The following is a 23,868-nucleotide window of genomic DNA, read 5'->3' on the forward strand; positions in this document are numbered from 1 at the left end:
ATCCAAAAATTTTTTTTTTCAAAGAGACAGTATTTTGGTTTCAGCCTTCAACAAGCCGTACTTGAAGAGGTTAGGTTTTAGTGATACATATTGGGTAGTCGAAAAAGTCTTTTCGTATTTCTAATCAATTTTCAACATTTTTTTTATATTTATAATGAACTTTAATGAACCAAATATGTACCATTTTGATCGACAACTTTTTGCCATTTTTCCGCCAGAGAAATTTTTCCATTAGTGTAAAACTTTTCCGGTTTCTCAGCGAAAAACTGTGACAAGTAATTTTCACAGGTTTCTCTTGAAGCCAACTTTACACCATTACGGAAGTTCTGCATTGACCAAAAAAAATGGTAGTCCGATGGTGAAAAGTCAGGACTATATGGTGGATGCATCAAAACTTCCCAGCCAAGCTCTCCAAGCGTTTGTCGATTCATAACAAATGTGTGATGTCTAGCATTGTCCTGATGGAAGACGAAGCCCTTTCTGTTAATCAGTTCTGGCCGTTTTTGTCAATTGCTTTCTTCAATCTCATCAGTTGTTGACAGTAAATTGCAAAATCAATCGTTCGATTAGGTTAGATTAGCTCATAGTGTATGATTCCTTTCCAATGCTACCAAACACCCAGCATAACCTTTCGAGGCGTCAATCTTGGCTTTGCGACCATTTGTTGAGCTTCATCACGGTTGGATCATGATATTCTTCGCACATTATCGTCGTATTTGATCCACTTTTCGTCTTCTGTTACCATTCGCTTTTGAAATGCTTCGATTTCATTTCGTTTCAGCAAGGAATCACAAATGTTAATTCAGTTCATTAAATTTTTCACAGACAATTCATGTGGTACCCAGACATGGAGCTTCTTTTTGTAACCAGCCTTTTTGAAATGGTTCAAAACCGTTTAATGATGAATGCTAAGCTCCTTAGCGATGTCATGGCTGCTTATGTGACGGTCCTGGTCAATCTTTTCCATAATTTCATCGACTTTTTCAACGATAGGTCGACCAGAGCGAGATGCATCTTTCACATCGAAGTTTTCAGAACGGAAGCGAGCGAATCATTGTTGTGCTCCACGATCTGATATAACATCGTCTCCGTAAACTTCACAAATTTCATTTCATTCCCTTTTTTATACAGAAATTTCAAGATAAAGCGAATTTCTTCATTATTAAATGGTATGACACAATGTGACTGGTAGCGGTCTATTGACAAAATACGATAGGACTTTTTCGACTAACCAATATAACCGTTAGAGTGCACACTCTGTTGACACATGCTTCAAGAGTATAAAACTACATAAAGATAGACATATCTTCAATTGCTTTCTTGAAAGCAGTGGGAATTCAAAAATTCCGTTTTTATGTATAACACCGACTTTTCATAGTTGAGACATATGGCCCACCCTGTAATGGACCCCCACAAGTGCCGATATTATAGTTCATATTTATTGTATTGTAGCAGTTACATTTGTACATATGTACACATTTATATTGTATTACTTTGACTATTATTTTCATGCTTCCTATTTTTTACTATTCATTCATTACAACACTTATAAAAAGCAAATAAAAGACGAAAATAAAAATATTTTATTTTGTAAGCGTTTTTCGCAGTTATTATAGCCTATAAATCTGTTTCTTATCTTGACTCCACACTTTTCATTCTCCCATATCGTTGGAGTCGCTGTGTAAGTCGCTTGTGAGACGAAAAATAAAATAATGAATTGGAATATTTATTGACGCGACGCACAGTAAACCAAAGAAAACGCAGAAAACTGGCGGCAGCAAACTCTTTACAGCCAGCGCTGAGACTTTTATTTGCACTTAAGAACCAATAATTGAGGATTTAGTGTTCGAACGAAGGTGCGATTTCGATTTCGGTTCTTGCTAAAGAGTTTACGAAAAAGGAAAATAGAAACAAAGTTTGAAAAGGAAAAGGTTATTTAAAGTTTGTCACGGAATGTCTACTCGCTCAATAAGGAAATGTTGGGCCCCTTTATAATATTTATATAAATGATCAGCGAAAGGAGCTGACTGTTGACTAGCCATATCCGACTGACAGTATATATGCGAACTAGTCGCTCAGTTTTTGAGATATCGATATGGAAATTTAAATATGTCCTTTTTTCGACAAGCAGCTGCTCCTTTGTCGGAATCGCCGTTAGCGGGCAACTATAGCTTATAGCTGTAATACAAACTGAACAATCGTAATCAAGTGCTTATATGGAAAGTTTTTATTTGACGAGATATCATCACAAAATTTTGCATGGAGTATTGTCCCAGGCAACGGTACAATTTACGAAGAAATGGTTCAGATCCGACTTCTATAGCGTACAGCTCCCATATAAACTGAACAATCAAAATAAAGTTCTTGTATGGACAACTTTTTTATTTGACAAGGTATCTTCACGAAATTTGGTATGGGAAATTTTTAAATGCAACGGTACATTTTCGGAAGAAATTTTTTATATCGAACAACTATAGCTTATAGCTGCCATATAAACTGAACGATTAAAGGCATGTCCTTGTACGGAAAACTTTTTTATTTGAGAATAAATCCATGCGAAACATGTCATGGATGATTGTCCAAAGCAACGGCATAATCTCCGAAGAAATTGTTCTGATCGGACCACTATACCATATAGTAGCCATATAAAAGGAAGGTTCAAAATTAAGTTCTTGTATGGAAAATTCTTTTATTTGATGAGATATCTTCTCAAACTTTGGCATAGGTTATTGTCCTAGCCAGCGCCATAATATCTGAAAAAAGTTTCCAGATCGGATCATTATAACATATAGCTGTCATACAAAGTGAACAATCGGAATCAAGTCCTTCTATGGAAAACTTCTTTATTTGACGAGATATCTTCACAAAATTTAGTAAGCATAATTGTCCAAGGCAAAGCTACAATATTTATAGAAAATTTTCATAACGGTTCACCATAGCCTATAGCTGCCATACAAACTGAACGACTAAAAGTAAACTTCTTTATTTGTGAAGGGTATTCTAGCTTTGGTGCAAACGCAGTTAATTCGTTTTCTGGTTTTATTAATTTTTTGGTGTGAAATAATTAATTTTTTATATAATAAATTTTTTTAATAATTTTTTATTTAATTTTTAAAGGATTTTCAAAAGCTGCTGAGTCACTGTACTCATTTTTAAATGTTTATGGGATCTTTTTAGGGTGCGACTACCATGTTGGCTTCGCTCAGACACTTGTTTAAGTATTTATTTGTATTTTCTTATATTTTATCTTAATTTATATACAAACATAACCATCAATATGCAAACATAACCCTTAGCGTGCGCTAAAGTTTGCCGAAACGCTTGTTAAATTATTTTAGTTTCGCTTTTGTCTTCTCCTATTTTCTTGGATGAGTTCAGTCAGCAAAATTTTCTGACTTATATTGTTGTTGTTGTTTGTTTTTTTCACGGTGAGTTGACAGGCGACCAACTGATTTGGTGCCAGTGAGTCTGACGTTGATTGCGGTGCTCAGTGCTCACACACCCGAGCAGTAACAGCTCAATATATACACACACCTGCAGACACATATACAGGCAACTACACAAAAAATACTCACACTCTTCCGAGCACCTAACAACCGCTCTCGACGAATCATGAACCTCGTTTGAATTATGGAAATTTCAATAAATTTTATTAAAGCGATAAAAAGTCAGTAAAAAATGCAAAAGTAATAACAAATAGTGAGGGAAAATTAAATTGAACGGATGCAGAGCGAACCAACACACATTTGTAGGTGGTGAGAGAAAAAAAAACAACAAAAAATGATATTTAAATGAGCGGAAGTGTTGAGTACTGTAAATTTTAAATTTAGTGGCGTGTTTTATTTATGAAAAATATTAATAATTGAAAATTTTTTTAAATAATATACAATGTATGTACATGTATGTATGTATGCTGGTTTGCATGCTTGCTTAAATTTGAATAAATAATTTAATATTTTATGCATAAAGAATAGCAAAAAACCGCACTAGTTGCAAAAAAAAAGTAAAAATACGTGAATATATACATAGGTATGCAAACAGATACACACACATTACTACATGAGTGCCAGAATTGCCAGGCAGGCAATGCAAAAGTGAAAATCAAATAAAAAAGTGAAAAATAATAATAAGTGGAAAAAATCAAATATTGCAACACCAAAATAGCCAGCCAGCCGCTATTAAGCAATAGCCAGCAACAAAAATAACAACAAATAATTGAAAATCGTCGGTTTCGCATAGCTTTCGTATAGCTTTCCCGTCACTGGCGCTACTCCAAACAAGGAAGCGCGAGTGAAACCGCTGACCAAATTAGTCAGCATTAATATGAAATAAGTTAAAAAAAAAATCAAAATAAAGCGCAACAACAAAGTCATGCGGGCTTTGAAAGTGAAAACATTTAGCCACTAATCGTCATACAAGTACGTATATGTCAAATTAATCCAAATATTGAAACCAAAAATTTTACAAAAGGAAAAATTTTACAAAAAAATTACAAAAGAAAAAAATCCAAAAAAAAATAAATATATCAAAAAATAGTCTCACTAACCCGTGATTAATGCTACCAAATTAATTTATTAGTTAAAAAATAATTAAAAAGTAATTAAAATTACAACAAGCATCTATAACAAATACCTACAAAGCAACCAAAAAGCAAGAAAATGTTGAAAATTCACATGCTGGAGCAGGTGGTGAACACAGAGAGTCCGCAGGATAACGCGCCACTGCCGAAAATGTCCTCATCCACTTCAACATCGCCAAAGCGCAGCGGCAGTGGCAGCGCTTGCAGCAGCAATGGACGCACGCCGACCGCGTCGGCTTCATCATCACCGTTACATCATCATCCGGTGCCGGGCGTGCCACAGCGTCAGATATGCGGCAGCAGCGGCAGTGTGAAGTCGGTGGGACGTGGCTCATCGCCAGGGTAGGTTGACGATAAAAATATAAAAAAGATACAATTTTCTCTGTAATTATTATGCAATTATGGTCAGCAGAAATATTTTTTTAATTTTTTTTCTCTAGTTTCTAGAAAATTAAAATCCTAATCCTTTAAATTTGCATTGCCACTTAAGCATGAGTATAAAATTATCAATGCTTTGTGAGAAATACTATACTTTCAGTCTATTTTGGTATAGAGCTTCTTTCAGCACCTCCATGGTTCTTGCTTTTTTCATTATTTTTAGTGCTATACTTGTTTCAGGATCCTGATTTTTTTCTCTATTACTTTTTTGTCATGTTGAATTAAGTAGTTTTTCCCAGCCCTTGTTGCTAGATATTTCAACCAGCATTTCTAAAGGATGAGCTGTAAAAATATTTTTCTTTTCTGACACCTAGTTCGTCGCAAGAACTTTGTTCAATTCTCTCAACTAATGAAACGCTTACAGCTATTTTTCCGATATTGTCTGGTCCCTTGGATCTCCATTGGAAAATAATAAAAAAATAATTCAAACGATTTTTTATTAGAACGTTATAAGCCCCTGCCAATGAGTGACCCCACTGGTACAAATAAGTTCCGTGGGTGTCTTTAGAAAACAATATTATAATAACTTCATTGCAACTGTCACTAAAAGCTTCGAGATTCCCTACTTTTTTAAAGAAAAAACACAGAAAATTCCCATTTAATGGATAATGTTTATCACCATTGGAAAGAACATTCTTTGGCATTTATTTCTTGAAGATTATCTCGTCCGAATGTTGGCCGAGGTTACGTCTCAGATGGTCAATCCATCCATTTTTCGATGACATGTTCGAACACTTCGACTGGTAACTGTTGAACGACGCGCGTAATGTTCCAAAGCCTGAATCGAGGCGGGATTGTCCACATATACTTTATATCTTACATGTCCCCACAGGAAAAACTGAGTAATATCATACGATCTTGGTGGCCAATCGACCGATTTAAAACGTGAAATTATCTGCTCACCGACATGTTCTTTCAAAAAATCCATTGATTGGTGCGTATTGTGGAAATTGGCGGCGTCTTGTTGAAACAAAATGTCGCCGAGATCACAAGCTTCAATTTCTGATGTCATACTTGTATAGTCGGTTATCATGGGGCGAAAATGGTCACCATTGACGGCAACGTTCTCACGGGCATAATTTTTGAAGAAAAATGAACCGATGATTTTACCGGCCAACAAACCACACCGAACCTTAGTTTTTTTCTGGATGATAAGGGCAACTCTTGGATATATTCAGGTTGCTCTTTGTCCGATTTATGGCAATTTTGCTGGTTTACATACCCATTGAGCCAGAAATGAACCTAATCGCTGAACAAAATTTGGTTCGAAAACGTCGGAACTTCTCGGAACTTTTCCAGTTCCTGGTATCTGGCTTAAACAAGCTATAGAAGAAAACTACTCCAAAATTATCTCAAAATGTTGTATTACAATAAGACTTCGGATAGTACAAAACATTAATATCTACTGTTAAGTAGGTCCGACTGTATCAAGAAAGCGTCCAAATCATAGTCTTTAAATCTTTACATTTCATAACAATAATTTAAAGGGATTGGAATTTTTCCAACTGGTTGTAAAAATACATCATATCTCAAAATATTTCATCGTATATGTCATCCCAGGTTATTTTCTTTGAAGTACTCACAAATTGTATTTTCGAATTCTTCTAGAATACCCAGGGCAGGGTATAAGTTTGTAATACCCAGAAGGTATCGTTGAAGACTTAATAAAAAAATATATATTAATGATCAGTATGACAAGCTTAGTCGATTTAGCTACAATCATCTATCTGTCTGTCTTCTATCCGGGTATATGTTATATACGAGAAGTAGTCCCTCAGTTTTTGATATATCGAGAGGATAGAGAAAACGAGAAGGAAACTCTTATATACTTACTTGGAATCTCAGCTAAATTGACCGTTATTAGACCCGAATAACCCAAGCGGTTTAACAAAATATCCTTACTTTTGTCTTAAAAATAGTTAGGTATTGCCAGTACTCTGTGTCTCGATATTATGGTGGGTATTTAAGGCTCGGAACTGACGGTCATTATATTCAATAAATGTCAATATTTTTAGGTTTTTGTGCAAGATTTGAAATAGGTTCGAATTTAATTTAGGTTTGCACCGCGACCTAAGATCTATTGTGTCTCAAGAAATCGTTAGGTGCCGGATTGCATTAAAGTTAAGCGTCATATTTGAGGGTATTTAGTCTTATACTAAAACTTAGCGATCCAAACGAGGTAAGTTCTCCAAAAAAACAGTCGCTGGTCGTCTGGTTGCATTGAAACGCAGACGAGGAAGCTACAGACATGTCAGAATACTGCACTTCGGATGCCGTTTGATGTCTCCAATCGAACACCTGCACAGTGAGGTCCATATATAATGAATATTCTAAATAAATTTCCGTACTTTAAGCCTTTGCGCCTCCTTCACCAATCCACTTATCTCGTTTGACACAGATACAATCTTTTTGCACTCTTCTTACGTGAAAATTTAAGCAATCCCGCATATACTTCGCAAAAATGACTTCTAATTAAACATTTGCTTAATACGTGTATTTTGTCATTTTGTTAGTTGCGCATGCGCATACCAAAACTCAACGGACCGCATGTCCTCTAAAAACACGGCAATAAAAAATAATAAAAAAAACTTAATCACACCAATAAGAGCGCCGGCCATATCGGGCAAATGAACACCCAAGCGTACCATTTTATTAACGCGGCCGGCCGCTTGTTTGTTGCCTTACTGCATTCCACTAACGCTCGTAATTCAACACAAGTTGGCGTTTTGCTATTTTCATTTCGCGCTTTTTGCTGCCATTTGTGCAATTCGAGCTGTGAAATTGTGTTGTGAAGTGCGCGCCTGCACGTCTCGCTCATCGCACCGAACTGTGAAGGCAAATTCGTACGCGCGCCGCCGCCGCTGCCTTCGTGTTTTTTTTTTTGGTTGTAGACCAACACGGCTTTGGTGCTACGGTTTTTATTTCATTTACCTATGGGCTTGAGTATACGCTGTGGCGGTGGCTTTTGTTTTTACGGCATATTACCGTTGTTTCGTTGGTCAATGCACCAGACTGAGCTGAGCTGTCGTGTTGACGCCGGCGGCGTACGACGGTGGCTAATTCACAGCGCTCTCTTGCTGCGCTTGCCGAGCTCATCAATGGAGTTCCTCGAGTGGAAAGCGTAGCGCAAAACAAAACAAAAAATTGTTTTCCTATTGTCATTCGGTGTATAGCTTTTTCCACGCGCATAATGTTATTAAACTAACCAATAAACTATGTAACGGCATTAATAGTGGATGAGGAAATAAAAAATCAAGTGATTTGTCATGAGAACAAGGCACACAGGTACAAATATGGAAGTGTATATACATAGTAGATATTGCGCTTGGTTTGCGGCAATGGGAAGTGAAATATGAACGGTTTGGTTCGCCTTGTGCGATTTACTCCAGCGGAAAAAAACGATTTGCGGTTGCGAAGCTTGAAAGCGAATCTGCTTGATTAATATGCGCCATATTTTATTCGAAATCGATGCTTGTTCCTCATATCGTGTCAATAAATCTGAAACAATTTCGCGCTAAGTTGAAAGAAATATGCCCTACACCTTGCTAAATTCACCAAAAGGGAAAACGAAGCAAAAGAGAGCTATGGAGGTCTATGTCAACTAGCATTTCTTTGATAGGTCTCGAACTATTGTTGTTTGTAGAACCAAGGTACGACATACCCTAAAGTTTGAGATAATCGTAATCCAAATAGCTAGGCGTGAGAGGTAGTATTGGGTTGCCACATACAAATTTTTTAATTATACTCAAACTCTCAGAAAGCGACAAACTTGTACAGCTGGAGTGTCTAAAACTCCCTAAAAATTAGAGTGGTAAAGTAAATTCTTGGAACAATCGGGAGGCAGATATAGATCAGACCGAAGAACGCAATAAAGTACAATTCTGAAAATCAGCTCATCATGGGATGTGAGATTATAGAGCAAAAGGTCTGAAACGAAGTAATGAAAGAAGTCGAATCGAAAATATATTAGATCTGAATTGTAATAAAATAGGCGGATAAATAATAATATTCTCATCAGAATTTTAGTTCCGCAAAAATAAGACTTATTACTATGATTTGTTGAAAAATTGAAAAAATGTTGTTATCGTCCATGCCTCTGCACCATAAAGCAGGACGAGAATAATGAGTGACTTATAGAGTTCGGTCTTTGTTTGTCAAGAGAGGACTTTACTTCTCAATTGCCTACTCAGTCCTAGGTGGCACCTGTTGGTAAGAGTATTTCTGTGTTGGGTATCGAGGCTCACATTATTGTTGGTGTTGATTCTGGTTCCAAGATACGCGAAATTATCTACGACTTCAAAGTTATGACCCTCAGCAGTGATATGAGAGCCAAGTCTTGCCCCCGTTCACTGCCTTTGCTTTGCTTCCTTGTCCAGTCTGGAGAAAGCAGAACTAACGGCGTGGGTGTTGAGGCCAATGATATTGATATCGCCAGCAGAGCTGTACACTCTTATAAAAGATTGTACCTGCTCGATTAAGTTCTGCAGTTCGAATTATTTTCTCCAGCAGCAGGTTGAAGAAGTCGCACGATGGGGAGTCGCCTTGTATGAAACCTCGTTTGGTATTGAACGGCTCGGAGAGGTCCTTCCCGATCCTGAGGGATCTTTTGGTGTTGCTCAATGTTAGTTTACACCAGTGGTCGGCATTTCTTAGCACAATTGTGCAAACTAACTTCACACGTACGTTTACGCTCTATCGTTCAGTCGTTGTCGAGCCAGCAACGAATTAACATCGCGCAAGACTATAGCGCAAAACCAAATATGCCCTGCGAGAAATATTTTATGATATTAAATGCCTTTGGTGCCTTTTATGTTCCAAGTCTTTAAAAGATAAAAGGGAATATATCCTTAAAAGACATTTTGTTAATTTTCATTATACTATTAACTATTTATAAAATTTGCTTGATTTTAATTCCAATTTCTCACTGGGCTACTTTTTTTTTCGTGCTCACCAACACAGTGACAGATCCTCTCATGCCGACCACTGGTTTACACAGCCGTATTAGTTTTGCGGGGATACCAAATTCAGATATCGCGGTATAGAGGCAGCTCCTTTTCTTGCTGACGAAAGCAGCTTTGAAATCGACGAAGAGGTTCACGGTTCTTTTCCAAGATTTGGCGCATGGTGAATATCTGGTCGGTTGTTGATTTGGTCAGGTTTAAAGCTACACTGATAAGGTCCAATCAGTTTGTTGACGGTAGGCTTTAATCTGTCACACCATACGCTCGATAGAACCTTATACGGGATGTTGAGGAGGCTTATCCCACGGTAGTTGGCGCAGATTGTGGGATCTACCTTTTTGTGGATTGGACAAATCACACTTAAATTCCAATCGTTGAGCACGCTTTCGTCCGACCTTATTTTACAAAGAAGCTGATGCATGCTCCCTATCAGTTTTTCACCGCCGTGTTTGAATAGCGCGGCCGGCTATACACCGGCTCCCGCCACTTTGTTCTTCTTCAGACGGGTAATTTCTATTCGAATTTCTTCATGGTGGGGCAATGTTACGTCTGTTCCATCTTCAGAAGATTGTGGAATCGGGTTCGGGGTTTCCAGATCAGATGACTATTAACATATAGGTGCCGTGTAAGCTGAGCGATCAAAATCAAGTTCTTTTAAGGGCAACTTTTTATTTCACGAGATATCTTTAGGAAATGTATTGTACAGTTAGCAGGTCAATTGGAAAGTCTCCGTTCTACCCTGGTAAAAAATATTTTTTAGCCAAAATTCGTTTTTTTATTCAACATAGCAAATTTAATTCAGTTAATATGTATGTATGTACTCGTATATGTTTATATTAATATTAATGATATAAATTAAAAAATTGTCTTGATATCGTTTAAAGATTTAAAAACATGTTTTATTGTTTTATGAGATTTTAAAAACTGGTTTTAAGGTTGATTTTCAGCTAACTGCCTATCCATCATTTATTAAATAATCTGTTTTTAAGCATATTCTTACATAGATCATTATCAAATCAAAACAATTTTAACATAAAATCAAATAAATTTGAATATAAATTTACATAAATCACATAATTTACATTAAATCAAGTTTTTTTTTTTTATTTTATTTTAAATCAAATATTTCACGTTATAGTGTGAGCATAGCTTTACTGCAAATCGCATGTTTATAAGTATGTATGTATTGGTTGGGGTTTATGTGTAAGAATTTTTTAAAGCGTAGCCACTGCATTTATGGCATTCCATTACTGCTGATTGCGATAACGTTCAGCACAACGTGAGTGTTTTTAGTTATTACGAAGCCTTGTTGAGGAGCTCGCGGATTTGGCAAACGAAATGTGGATATATGCCTTGCATTGTTTGTTTAAATAACTGCATGCAAACAGCAGTACACATATATACATATGTATGTTATGTTTGTATTGTATAATATATAACTACTGATTCAAGAGCATGCGATTATAACGGCGAAGAATTGTATAATTGTGCATACAACAAAGCCGCTTTTTCTTAAATGGTTATCGAATACATATGAAAAAATATTTTTCTTTTTTAAAACAACGCATTACATATTTACACATGATTTTTAAATATTGAATATGTGATAATGTCACTTTGCTTTTGTTTTCTGGCTTTGCTTTGTCCGATCAATTTTATACAATTCGATTGTGTCATAATATCTTTTAAGCCTTTTGTATAACATTCAGCTACAACTACCCATCTCCGTATGTATGTATGTATATGGTTGTGTTATTTATGTATATATGCAGGTGTTTGCTTGTATTTCTTTGTTTTGCGTTACGCGTGCGCTTCTATAACATTTTCAATTTCTTTTCCGAATCCAACTTTGTATATTTTATGGCCTGCTTTATTTCTTTCATTCTTTGTCAGGAGAACAGGTAGCATAATATTATGGTTAATGAGCTGTTAGATGCTGCTTTAATTTTTTTTATTGGTCTACAGTGTTGCTCATTTAAGTAGCATTTGTATTATTAATGTTTTGAGAATTTGTCGCAGTTTTAGTAGTTTCGGTTTGCTTGAAGTGGTTGTTAAGGTGAGCTGTGAAACTCTTCTTAATGGTGTCTATAAAAAGAAGATAAAATAGGTGAGGTGGAACGAATGAAATGATATAGTCTGTGAAGAGGTATAGGTATGTGGTAATTTTCCGGAAAAAAATCATATCTGTTTGTTAGTAGTGCTTAACCATTAAAACTATAATTCAAATTTTGTTCGAATTTGATAAGGGGTTGCATGGGTTTTCTCTGTTATAAAACAACCTTTTTTCAACAATTTTTTCCTCACATAGAAAATTAATTATTTTTTTCGAATTTTATATTGTTACAAACATACACTATTTACAAAGAAATTCTGAAATTTTTGGAAAAAATATTTTAAACTCGGCCATTGCGACGCCATTTCCCGTGACCCCTCGGAAAAACTATTCTCCCGCGTTGGCAGGATAACTCCTTACAAGATCATCTAAAGTGAAGAAATACGTGTTTGGGTTAAAACCTTCACTTAGAACTTGGTTGTAGAAAAAAAAAATGAAAATTGAATTTTTGCCAGATATTTTTACAAAAAAAAAAAAAAATCAAAATCAGTTAAAATTTCGTGACATTTTTCTTTCATATATGTAGTTATAATCGAAAAAAGCTTTTGTCCAAGAATTCTTTAAGAATTGTATCTCAAAGACCTGTCAAATTTCATGAAGATCGGTTGAGTAGTTCTCGAGAAATCTTGACAACCGACTTCAAAAACACAGTTTCGAGAAAAACCCATCGGCGCACTTAGTCTGGCTAGCCTCAGGCCACAAGTTTTGAAGGCTGTATCTCCGAAACTTTTTTTCAGACCAACTTGAAAGTTTAGGACAATGTTCTTAAGGTGTTTTAGAATTTAATAAGATAATAAAAAAATAGATTTTTTGAAACCCGTAAACCCGTGTAAGCACTTAAGCTTAATTTCTGATTTTAAGTCAAAACTATCAAGAGCAAGAAAAAATTTTAATTCCGCTTGCACCAAAGCTCTAGTTTGTATGGCAGCTATATGCTATAGTTATCCGTTCTTAACAAAACACATGTACAGATATTGTACCTTTGCCTTTGGAAATTATCCATGCAAAATTTCGTGAATATATCGAGCCGCGTAAAAAAGTTTTCCATACAAAAACGATTTTAATCGGATAGTTTGTATGATCTCTATAATAGTCCGATCTGAACAACTCTTTCAGGGATAGTAACCTTTTTTTAGGCAATAATACTTGTCAAGTTTCATGAAGACATCTCGTCGTATTAAAAAAGTAAAGTTTTTCATATAAGAACATTGGTGCCCTGCAAGGTTAGTACAACTATGCGACAGTGGTCGAATATCGACCGATATATGGTATCCAATGTCTGGTTTCTGGGTTCTACAAACTTTGTGACAAATTGAATAAAAATTCCACCTAACCTCATATATTCGAATTGAGGTTCTGAAGCTGATAAGCGTCATAAATTACTCGTAAGCAATTATGGATTAGCTTTAAAAACCACCAAATACCATATAGTGGGTGGTTTGAAATAAACATAACATATTCTCTTGATATCACATGAAATCAGCGTTTCCTTTGAAAGAACACTAAATCAATTCTTTAACTTCTGTTTACGTACAACAGCAATCTAAGAGCTGTCTTTGGCTTCACACCATGGCTTTTGGCATGGATAGTTTTACCATTAGCCACAGGGATTTTATTTGAATCAGTTATTGGAAATAGTATTCGAATGCACTTGAACTAAGCCACATGTAGCTAGAGAGAGATTAAAGCTAACAGAGATGCAACTTTTTATCTATGAACATATGTAATTATAGTATATTCTTATAAGGTGGAGTAAAATCATAGGGTGCAGAGTTTAGAGACATCCAGTACTTGCTAAAGAAGTGGTAGCTTATGTGATTTCAAGTTTGTTTAGATAATTTAACATTGTTAGTTATATCTAGGGTACGCGTTCACCTTATTTCATTCATTCAAACTAGCCATATGTTATAAGAAAATCAGCCTCTCTCTATTTTATTAAGATAACTGACATATTGGCTGAAATACATATGTGGAATAAAGTCATCCAGAAGTCCGTAAATCTTTATATTACGTATATGGGGGCTCAGCGAACTATTGAGCCAATTTAACCCATTTTTGACACACAGATATACTACTATTAAGGATTATCTCTGAATTTAAATTATATTTACCCACATATTGGCCGATATTTTCGGTAAAAAGATAACGATGACGATTTTCACACTTTAAGACAAAAATGTCAGAGGAGTGCCATATGCCAAATTTAGTTGAAATTGACCTGGGCTGGTTTCGGGATATGTGATTTCACCTAGAATAGGGCGGTGTCACGCCCATCGTCAATGTTGACTCCCGCTCAATACAACCTTCTCTTCGGTTACTCAAGTTACAGCTTGCACTGACGGATGGATGGACGAATGAAAGGATAATAGGAAAGGAGTATAAATATGTGAATCAAAACAGCAAATATTTATTTAAAAAATCTGCTCGTTAACTTCTCAACACTGTAACAGTATATGTATACTTATGTACTCGTACGTACCAATTTTGTTAGAGCAGCCGCTAATCATTTTAAATAAATGTGTCACTGGGTCTTCAGACATTGCCACCAAATCAAAATATGAAAGTTTTACTCGCCTTTCAACAACAGTAAAATATAAAAGAAACTATAAAATATTGCTTTATTAATGATTCACGGTATAATAATGTGTTATCTGATTCTTTCACACCTGTTATTAGGGCAATGATGAAAGATCTCAATCATTAATCACTTGCTAAGTTACTGAAATCGTTGAAACGAGCGAATTGTGGAATGGTTGTCATATGACAAGATACATATGTATGTATATATATATGGATGTATGTATTGTTACATAGATATGTAACTATGTATGTACGAATGTAAAATATATAACATTATTATTATGCTTCACAGGTGGTTTATGGCGAAAATCGTATTTTAATGGGCACATTTCATTGAAGACAGTAAAACTTTCAGACTACAATTCCACGAAAATAAAATGTATATTTTATTTATTTGAGAAATATTACTTTGCATTATCTAAAGAAGTAACATATTCGTCTTCTTTTTGGTTCAAACCATCAATGGATAGCTTACAGCTTTCAGAAGAAATTTTTCCTTAAACCAAAATATAAAATTTCACCGAAATGCTCAACTGTATTCATGCTGAAGAATATGGCTAAGTTCACTCAAATGTGAAAGTAATATTTTATTCCATGTTCTATCAATGGCGAATTGATGAGTTTCCCAGAAAGCTTTCATTCAAACACGGGAATATATAAGTATTACGAAGCGCACGTTAAGCAACAACATAACAGATTTTAATAAAATGCGTTTAAAGTAATAAATATCAGGAAATCACAACTAAATTCATTTTACAAAACTTTTTCATTTGGAAATAAATCGTAATTTATTTTTTTATAAAGACCTCTCTCATTTGAAAATAAAACCTAAGGTATGAAATTGAGTGATTGTGGGAATGTTATTTCCTTTCCCTTTCGATAATTGTATTTTCGTTGTCAGAGCTTTCATTTTATAATATATCTTTAGCCAAGTAGAGATATTTAAATGCGTGTAGGCACAACCTGGGGCTCTCTCTATTTCTCATGAACTGGAGCTTCAGCTTTGTAAGACCAATTCTGCTCTACTGAGCAGTAGTATGGTGGACAGGCATACGGAAATCCATCTATTGTAAACCAATGGAAATGGTTCAGAGGCTCGCTGTGCTGTGCATAACGGGAGCTTTGAGGATAACTCCAACAGGGGGGGGAACTGGTACTAAGCTTGCCACCTCTTGACCTCTTCGCTGCACCGCAAAATCGGCAGGACGACACTGACTGCAGGGAAATTTGCCTTTAGATTCTTCAAGTTGAGGACTTTGCTATTGCGAAAGCCGTGGAGCTGGCCTCCAGCCAATTCCAGAGTCAACATCTACGTAGGCAGCCATACAGTAATTAAGGCAGTATCGAATATCGGACAGAAGTGTCTTGGGAAGCAGGGAAAGTGGTGCCAGAAGCAAGTAACTTTACTTCTACTGGGTGCCAGGCCAAATAGGCATCGGGGGCAATGAAATAGTGGACGAGATTGCCAATAATGGTCTACGACTAACATCCGAAAACGTGATCAATATTGAGAAATCCATGCATTGTCTATGCGGCGATCTGGACGGAAGCATGGTAAAGAAAATCAAAACCCGACGGAACGAGTTACTTACCTGTGTGCAAAACTGCAAATGTCATGTGTAAAACTGTAGATCGGAAGTACATAAAATTCCTATTGCCACTCGGTAGAAGAAGCTGCAGGAACATGCTGGGAATACAAACTGGTCACCATCTGGTGACGACACACGCTCGCAGAAGCATCTTTTGTGCACTTGTCCCGCATTGGCAAAACTACACTGTAAGCATCTAAGGACCCCACGGTATGATACACTGGAGCACATATCGATGAGGCCGCAGAGTCTGTTAATATTCGTGACAAGCGCAGGCATACTAAAGGTTGACTACTCCTCATGAACCTAGCAACTTAACTGTACCTGTTGTCCCCCAAAACTGGTCTATGCTTGGCTTATTGGCCTATCGAAAAAAAATATAAATAGGTGGCAACCACTTCTTCATAAATAATTTAAATAAGTATTCTCCAAAAACTCTGTAGGTTGTGCGCCTGCGTTTAATTTTATTTTTTTTAAATATTATTTAAAAAATATAAAATAAAACAGGTGGCAACGCTTTCCAAAAATATTTTTACCTGTTTTCTCCGTAAAACTCTATAGATTGTTATACTCTGTTTAATTTAATATTTTAAATATTATTTGAAAGAGTAAAAAATAAAACAGGTGGCAACGCTTTCCAAAAATATTTTCGCCTGTTTTCCCATAAATCTCTATTAGATTGTTATACAATGTTTAATTAATTTATTTATCAAAGAATAAAAAATAAAATAGGTGGCAACGTTTTTAAATTTTTTTTTGAAATGTTCATCTCCTTAAGCCACTGTAGTTTGACAACATTTGATATTATGATATTAAGATTAATTTTATGCTTTCAAAATTATAAGCAGGTGGTAATCCGCTTAAACTGTAAGTTTGCTGAAACCTCGTCAGTTTTAAGCGTTTTTATTACTTAAAATCTACTTGTGTTTAGTCTTTCACTTCTATTTTGATCCATATATAATTCAACAAGTCGTATATTATATATTCACACGGCTATATAAAGTATTTAAGTGTATATATGTATGTATAAGTGAATAATCGTGCGCATTAATTCTCTTATTGTAATAAAAAAGTTTTAGAAATATTTTATGCAATACTAAAGTCAGCGTTGCGTCACGCCCGGCCGCCACTTAATTAAATATTCGCATTATTGTTAAATGAATTGGCCGCTTTGTTATGATTCGTACGTTTCAGATCCACACATAGAGCCGGTCCGAACACAGCGGCGTAATTTTGAATGGGAGATTTTGTTTATGGGCCACATTGTTGTCTAGTAGCGGAGCGCTCTTCATAATTGAAAGCGTTTCATTTTCATTGAAATTACCTTTTTTGCGTATTTATTGTTGCTATTGTTGTTGTAGAATGTATTTGGTTACGCGTCTATTTACACTTGTTGGCATTTGTAGCCATTTGGCGTAATTTGAGCCACAACAACAATAACAATTAAGTAGCTGTATGCAAACATTGGCGCGTTGTTTGCCTTTTACACTTTTAGGCAGCTCCCATAATGACTTAGTGCTTTATGTCCATACAAACAAGTATTTATTTAAAAAACAACAACAATAAGACACTGAAAACGTGCTCTCGAAAATGAGAGCGAATTGCCGGTATTATCAATTTCACGGAAATTATAAGAGGAGTAAGCATGCCTATGCTAAACAAAGAATTAATAAGACTTAGCAACGCCTGGAGGCGGCTTTTTGTTTCTTCCTGCCTGCACTTTTCTGGGACTCTCATTAAATTCTGAGCTGATATTTTTAGAAATTTACTAATTAGCACGGCTGCTGCACCTATTTTTAGTATTCAAGAAGGAACCTACAAGTTGATAAGCAACTTCCGAATTAGTGGAGGCTTTGTTGGTGAGCTTTTGGAGATCGAAAATTTTTCCTGGAAGTTGTCAACGATTGTTGTGACGCTGGCAGCTATTAAAAGCGTCTTTCGCGCTATAAATAGCGTTAATAATGGTACTACGAAAGTTGGAAGTATGGTCTATATCCATTTCAAGAATATACATATTTATGTATGTATGTATGTATTTCGTGGAACTAAATATCTACTTTCCGTTTCGCTGAAACAAAGGCGAAATATTTAATAATACAAAAATTTTCTTCTTCTTTCATTATTGAATATTATTTGCGACAGAATGAGGAATGATGGCAACTCAGAAGTTTTTCTGAGCGCCTGATTTTGGCTCTTACTTCCTTAGCCCATTTTTGATCCATTTGTATAGATGTTGTAAGTTCCTCTATCCACCCTCTTTCTTTTTGTGACTTGGACGTGACGGTTCCGAAAAGACTGCAGGAAGTTTGTTGGTCTGATGATAAGTCACAATCTAATGGCGTGACATGCGAGCCGGATGGGCATAAGTAATGGACGATACATGCAGAAAGTGCAGGGAAGTAAAATTGGAGAGACAAGGGAGCACCTGCTCTGCTCCTGTCCGGTCTTATCTACAACTCGGCATAGTCATCTAGAAGCTCCGCAGTTCAAGGGAGTGGAAGTAACAGAATTAGATCTCAAATCGCGCTTAAAGTTCGAACAAAGCTTTGACGTTCTGTATGACGTATACTTCGGCTTAAATTAAACTGAACCTACAGCTGGCATTGCTACGGAGAAGGAAGGTTTATGTATGGCGCAACAGCTCACCAGTATAAGCGTCTTCTTCTTTACTGGCGTAGACACGTACAGCCCATCATTCCAACGACTGCGGTATTCGCCGTTGCCAATACGCAAAGGACCATAAATCGCCCGCAAAACCTTTTTCTCGAACACTCCTAAGGCCGACTCATCAGATAATGTTATTGTCCATGCTTCCGCACCATACAGCAGGACGGGAATTATTAGGAACTTGTAGAGCTTGGTCTTTGTTCGTTGAGAGAGAACTTTACTTCTCAATTGTCTACTCAGTCTGAAGTAGCACCTGTTGGCAAGAGTTATTCTGCTTTGGATTTCGAAACTGACATTGTTTTTGGTGTTAATACTGGTTCCGAGATAGACGAAACTATCTACGACTTCGAAGTTATGACTGTCAACAGTGAAGAGCAAGCCAAGTCGCGAATGCGATGGCTGTATGTTTGATGGCAGGAGATATTTTTCGTCTTGCTCCTGTTCACAATCAGACCCAACTAGACCAGTATAAATCAATTAAATATAATGAGATCATCACATAAATGTGGAATATCACCAATTTAGTGGGTTAACTTGATACTGCCTAGACTGGATAATTATACCCTGAACAGGGTATATTAAGTTTGTCACGATGTTTGTAACAGCCAGAAGGAAGGGTCGGAGACCCTATAAAGTATATATATAAATGATCAGTATGTCGAGCTGAGTCGATTTAGCCATGTCCGTCTGTCTGTCTGTATACATGCGAACTAGTCCCTCAGTTTTTAAGATAACGTTTTGAAATTTTGCAAACATCATTTTCTTTTCAAGAAGCTGCTCATTTGTCGGAACGGCCGATATCGGACCACTATAACATATAGCTGCCATACAAACTGAACGATCGGAATCAAGTTCTTGTATGGAAAACTTTCACATTTGACAAAATATTTTCACAAAAGTTGGCACAGGTTATTTTCTAGGGCAAAAATGTAATCTCCGAAGAAATTGTTCAGATCGGATTGCTATAGCATATAGCTTTCACACATAGTTACTAACAGAAATGCACCTGTGAAGGGTATTTAGCTTCGGTGCAACCGAAGTTAACGTTTTTTCTTGTTTTTTTGTTCCTTTCACAAGAAATTTTTTTACAAGAGAGTAAATAAGTGGCGAATCGAAGATGCCCTATAATTGTTTTAAACTAGATATTGATAGATCTGAACGAGGGCTTCAATTTGATTCTTCAAAGAACTTCCGCTTCAATTTTTTCTGATGTTCGAGGTACTTTTTAATGCCCGTTGGTTTGTTCAGAGCTGTCCTCTTTCGTTTAATATATGTTCATAAACATATTCTAAAGGAGGAGAGGCGTTTACTATGTACATATAGACATATTCTAATGTATAAATCTTGTAAGTAATAAGCAACACTACCAGCTTCATCAGTCTCATCATTTACGATGCCTAAGGAGTAATTAAAAACGTCAAACAGCTGATGAGAGGCAGCAAGATAGAATTTATTATGAACTGTAGCAACAGCTTAGTTGCTTAATGGCGGATGACTGACGCTAAATTATCAACCAAGTTCTTCTTGCTTGTCAGCGCTTGCGGACATATTATTTTTCACAAGTGACACAGGAAGGGGGAAGTGAAAATTATGTGGCGCGTGGCATGTGGCCTGTGACTTCTGCACGCGAACTGTGTGCGTGCTACATCATTGATCCCTTCGCGTACAACATCCAATGACAAAACGCGAAAGTTAATAGATTTCCAGCGGAGCTTCGACTCACAAATATATGTAATTAAAACTGTGCTGCGTACAGCGGATTCTATGCGCAAATTGAATTTGTAAATTGAGCTCACGTGTTCATAAATTTTGAAATGGCTTATTGCTGGTGACCGCTTTTACGATTTTGGCGTAAAAATTTTAGTTTCTTTTCTCTTTTCACACAAAATATTTGCTTTGTTCTTTTCATTTTCTGTGTTTTTATTTTTCTTTGTATTAAAATTTTATCGACTTGACATTCTTTTCTGTCAAAGTTCTACATATTCCTGACGTTTATTCTCACTGATCTTTGCCGGCATAATTCAAAACAATGAGAACCTGTTTCGTAGATTTGACTATTGCTTAGAAATGGATAGCGAATTGTGAGCCCGTGTTTGTGTGTTGATACCGCTGTTATTTGAACTACTTCGAACGCTACTTTGGAGCGTTGTGAAATTTATGGTTTTTGGCAAATAGTCTCTCTTTTTCATAGTTATTATTGATGTTTTTTTGATCATTTGGAATTACAGTGGTTTGTAATCGAAAATATTTGGTATCTAAAAATTAAAAATGGGATTTTAATATTTCAGTTAATTTACCCCATAACTTAATAATACAAATTTTAATTACAAATAAAGGGTGGTTCATTTGAAAATTCCCTACTTTTTTAAAGTAAAAACACAAGAACTTCAAATTTCACGCGGCTACTTTTCAGATGGGATGGGATGGTATTATCCGCATAGACTTTAAACATTACATATCCCCACAGGAAAAAGTCTAACGGTGTGAAATCACACGGTCTTGATGGTCAATCGTTCGGCCCAAAACGGGAAATTATCTGCTCACCAAAGTTTGCACTCAATAAATCCACGGATTGGTGCGATGTGTGGGAAATGGCGCAGTTTTGTTGAAATCAAATATGGCCGAGATACCGACATTCGATTTCAGGCATTAAATTGTCGGTTATTACGGCGTGATAAAGGTCGCCATTGACGATTACATTCTCACCAGTATCATTATTGAAGAAATGTGGAAAGATGATTTCACCATCCCTTAAACCACATTAATCCGTTGTGACAGGTATTGAATCGCTTCAGGTTGGTCTTCGTCCAAAATGCGGCAAATTGTTTGTTTTGTTTACATACTCGTGAAGCCAGAAATGGGCCTTATTGCTGAACAAAATTTTACTCGAAGAAATTTGGTGTCAAAAACCCATAGAGCAAAGCGATGTCGCTTGTGAAGGGCGCGCTGTTTCTTCTTGTATTTTGTACTCTTTCAATTTAAGCTCTCGACATGAAATGGGGGATGGATTTGCGAATAGTACGCTCAGTAGGCCGACTATGTTGATGTTCTATCAAATGAAATAAGTTTATAGATTCAATAGTTGTCTCAATGATTTCTGCCGAATCAGGAATGGTTCGTTAGTTTTTCATTTGCGCCAGATCCTGCTCCACTCAGTGAGGTTCTTTTATTCCAGCCGAAATACATACTAATATATTTATAGGTCATTTAAGATTCACAAATTAAGAGCCACCGATATTTAATTAAGAGCCTAGCAACATCAACGTTTATGTTGGTAGTTTTCAAAGGAAGCGGGTGCGCCAGACCATAGGCAGGCGCACTCAGGCCTGTTGTGCTCCCGGGTGGTAACCGAATTAAGCCTTATTCAGCAACTCAATGGATTTTGATTTTTGATTTGACTGATGTTTTTTACTCCAGCATCCCAATATATCTTATGTTGGATTATTGACAGCCGTGTAAGATAAGTCGTCTCAGCCTGATGAAACTAGTTATGCACAAATGTAATGTTCTAGCGTCTCTTTATCCCTGCATTCCTTCAAACCCACTATTCCAGTTTTTTGTGGGTAGGATTTTAAGAGTTGGTGTTCTGTAATGACCCCTACAAATAGCGGTAAGTTCACATTTGACTAGAAGTAGAAGGTCTGTCCATCATTAACAATATCCAAAGTAATTATGGCTTGCACTTTATTGCTGGTGTTCCCAAACTGCTCTTTAAGAGTCCATTGCTTCAAATTACCATTGAAGGTGTTGAATGGTCTGTAGCAGCTTACTTCTGCTCCCAGCTGCTCTGAGCGGCCCAACTAGTCTGCCATTTTGTATCCTTATATTCTTATATGACTGGGAAACCAGTTGAAATTAGTCGAGTTACCTACTGAGAATATAGTTATTGCCTGCATACATAATCGAACGTGGCGAGACTTAGTATCGGCACTAAGGATAGCCTTAATTACTGAGCTCAGTTGTCGCTTAGAAAGTTTATGGATTTGCGAGTTGGAGTAGAGGCCGACTTGGTACCTTCTATTATGTTCAGAATTTCGGCCTGAAAGACAGAATTGTAGTCAATTGGTTTAAAGCTGCCTTTTGCGTATTAAGTACTACAGAAGAAGTCCGCTGTTGTTCCTTTTTTTACCTTTGGATTCCTCAGTGAATATTTAGATGTCGCCATGGGAGCTATCCACTTTTTCTCCACTGGTGAATGAAATATGTACTTCTATACTTCTTTATTGTAGTGGGATATTTATGACAGCTGTTTGTTCGATTCGCCACTCCCCAAAGTTTGGTCAATAGTTATAGTTATTGGCGATAGAGTTTTCACGAATTTCATACGTTTATTAATTCCCGGCTGAAGCCACACTTTAAACGAAATTTAATACTTATTTGTATAAAAAGTCGATTTGCCAATTGTAATGCTCATAAATACACTGTAACTGTCTCTAACGGAAATATGCGAAATAAAATTGATTGAAATTTAATTTCAAAGCTCATGAAAGTAAAGTTATTTTAACCGCGGGGCTTTTAAGCACAGCAAGAAATGTCGGCATGGCATGCTATTGACTGATTCCTACATACATATGGCACATACAAGATACGTGATTTTTATTTAGATGTCACGCATGCGCAATTATGACAGCTGCTCTGAAACAATAGACTACGGACTACATTCTGAAACATAAGTTAATATGTATAGTATGTACATATGTATATATTTCTATGTGTTTATATAGTAGGTATCTATCAAATAATCTAGCTTTTAACTCTTTTCGTGAAGTAAAAATGGCATATTTTAGCGAAAAAATATATTCGATAATATTATTTTATATTTTGCTCGAGCAACTTTGTCGGAACTTTCTTCGCAACCAGAAAAATGTGGTAGAATTATAAAGAAATCACGTAGTGCTGAACTCGCATACTCATAACCCGCACATGCTCACCTGACACGAG

At 36.2% G+C, this 23,868-nt stretch overlaps 1 protein-coding gene across 2 annotated transcripts in view; it reads left to right on the top strand.

The window, feature by feature from the left end:
• Positions 1-23,868, top strand: part of LOC105233638 (rap1 GTPase-activating protein 1) — a 314,608-nt gene that overhangs the window by 26,050 nt on the left and 264,690 nt on the right. Inside the window, exon 2 of one of the 2 annotated variants that reach the window (XM_049446354.1) lies at positions 3,970-4,921. The exons of the other annotated variant lie outside the window; for it this stretch is intronic. Coding sequence (XP_049302311.1) covers positions 4,659-4,921 — 263 coding nt within the window. The 5' untranslated portion in view covers positions 3,970-4,658. The remainder of the gene's footprint in view (positions 1-3,969; positions 4,922-23,868) is intronic. 2 annotated transcript variants of the gene reach the window in all.

Source organism: Bactrocera dorsalis, chromosome 1 (assembly GCF_023373825.1).
Source record: "Bactrocera dorsalis isolate Fly_Bdor chromosome 1, ASM2337382v1, whole genome shotgun sequence".
Classification (NCBI taxonomy): domain Eukaryota; kingdom Metazoa; phylum Arthropoda; class Insecta; order Diptera; family Tephritidae; genus Bactrocera; species Bactrocera dorsalis.